Source organism: Nerophis lumbriciformis, linkage group LG07, assembly GCF_033978685.3.
Source record: "Nerophis lumbriciformis linkage group LG07, RoL_Nlum_v2.1, whole genome shotgun sequence".
Lineage (NCBI taxonomy): Eukaryota > Metazoa > Chordata > Actinopteri > Syngnathiformes > Syngnathidae > Nerophis > Nerophis lumbriciformis.
Window position 1 is genome coordinate 14,312,501 of NC_084554.2, and position 2,179 is coordinate 14,314,679.

Genomic DNA, 2,179 nt, shown 5'->3' on the forward strand with positions numbered 1-2,179 from the left:
ATACATACATATTTGTTTGTTTATTTATATATATATATATATATACATACATATTTGTTTATTTATTTATACATACATATATATATATATATATACGTATATATACGTATATATATATATAAATATATATATACATACATATTTGTTTATTTATTTATACATATATATATATATATATATATATGTGTATATATATATATATATATATATATATATATATATATATATATATATACACACACACACACACATGCATATTTGTTTATTTATATATACTGTGCTGGCCCTGTGATGAGGTGGCGACTTGTTCAGGGTGTACCCCACCTTCCGCCCGAATGCAGCTGAGATAGGCACCCCCCACGACCCCAAAAGGGACAAGCGGTAGGAAATGGATGGATGGATGGATGGATATATATACACACATACATATTTGTTTATTTTTATATATATATATATATATATATATATACACACATACATATTTGTTTATTTATTTACTCATTTTTTTTCTCCCAGAAACGATTATATTTTATTGGAGAATGCAGCTGAGTAGGCTCCAGCACCCCCCGTGACCCCTAACGGGACAAGCGGTAGAAAATGGATGGATGGATGGAGATGCTTTTTTTGTTGAAATTGTGTAGCTGGAGAATATTTTTAGATTGTTTTCTGAAGAAATTAATGAATAAAAAACTACTATAATGCACTTTCTACGAAAGGATGTCAATATAAATGTAATACTTAAGAAATAATGAAAGAAAAAATCCTGTAATGTAAAAAAACATGAGTGAAATATGTAAAAAAACAAAAACGTGAAAATGTTTGTAAATATAAAAGAGCTGATGTAACAGAAACACTGACAATACAATTTTATAATAATAGAAATATGAATGAATATTAATGTGGCGTCCATTGAGCAGTGCTGTTTAGTGTGAGCTATACTTATCCTTAGGCCTCGACACCCCCACTCGGCCCTATTTGGACACAATCCTGACCCCCCAACACTATCCCACCTTGCACACTCACATGTTGACAACTACACACTTTTATAAGTTGGCCATTAGCGCCACGAGGAGCACACTTGACTTTTGACGCACTTACACACTTGACAGCTGCCCCTAAAAGGCCAGACTTAAAAAAAAAAAAAGAAGTGAGAACTGCTCCCCCAGGGGGCGCGCGGACGGCGGCACGTACCCGGCGGTCATGGCGATGTTGTAGAAGGTGAGCCACGCTGTGGCCATGGCGCCTTTCGTTCGCTTCTTGTTGTTGTTTTCTTTCTCCTCCGCCGCGCCGTCCTCCTCGATGGACGCCATGCTGCCGGGGGAGGGGGGCGAGGCTGCCGGGAGGAATGGAGCGGACAGCTGGGACCGGAGGGAGGGGGGCCGTTCGTCGTCGTGTGCTGCCGCCTGGTGGACCTCACTGCGCATGACGGCCCGTCGTCACGTCACATCATAGAAAACCTAGTGGCGTGACGTCAGACGTCGAGTACTCGAATATTATTATTTAAATGTGTCTGTCATCAATTATAATTGGAATTAAATACATATATTATTGAGGGCCGCACGGGTCAACATTAAATAAATAAATGGAATACAATACATAAACATGTTATTAAATAATAAATCAATAAATAAAATAAAATAAAATACATCAATAAAGTACTATCTATCTATCTATCTATCTATCTATCTATCTATCTATCTATCTATCTATCTATCTATCTATTAAATGTGTCATTAATGCAAAAGTACCTTTAATATTAGGGATCTCCGATAATGGCTTTTTGCCGATATCTTATATTCCAATATTGTCCAACTCTTTAAATACCGATACCAATATCAACCGATACCGATATCAACCAATACCGATATATACAGTCGTGGAATTAACACATTATTATGCCTAATTTGGACAACCAGGTATGGTGAAGATAAGGTCCTGTTTTCTAAATTAATAAAATAAAATAAGATAAATAAATTAAAAACATTTTCTTGAATGAAAAAGAAAGTAAAACAATATAAAAACAGTTACATAGAAACTAGTAATTAATGAAAATGAGTACAATTAACTGTTAAAGGTTAGTACTATTAGTGGACCAGCAGCACGCACAATCATGTGTGCTTACGGACTGTATCCCTTGCAGACTGTATTGATATATATTGATATATAATGTAGGAACCAG

At 35.3% G+C, this 2,179-nt stretch overlaps 1 protein-coding gene across 1 annotated transcript in view; it reads right to left on the minus strand.

The window, feature by feature from the left end:
• Window positions 1-1,406, minus strand: part of hacd1 (3-hydroxyacyl-CoA dehydratase 1) — a 29,297-nt gene extending 27,891 nt beyond the window's left edge. The window contains exon 1 of the mRNA XM_061964775.1: window positions 1,192-1,406. Within this exon, the coding sequence (XP_061820759.1) occupies window positions 1,192-1,310 (119 nt within the window). The 5' untranslated portion in view covers window positions 1,311-1,406. The remainder of the gene's footprint in view (window positions 1-1,191) is intronic.
• Between the last annotated feature and the right edge of the window lie 773 nt (window positions 1,407-2,179).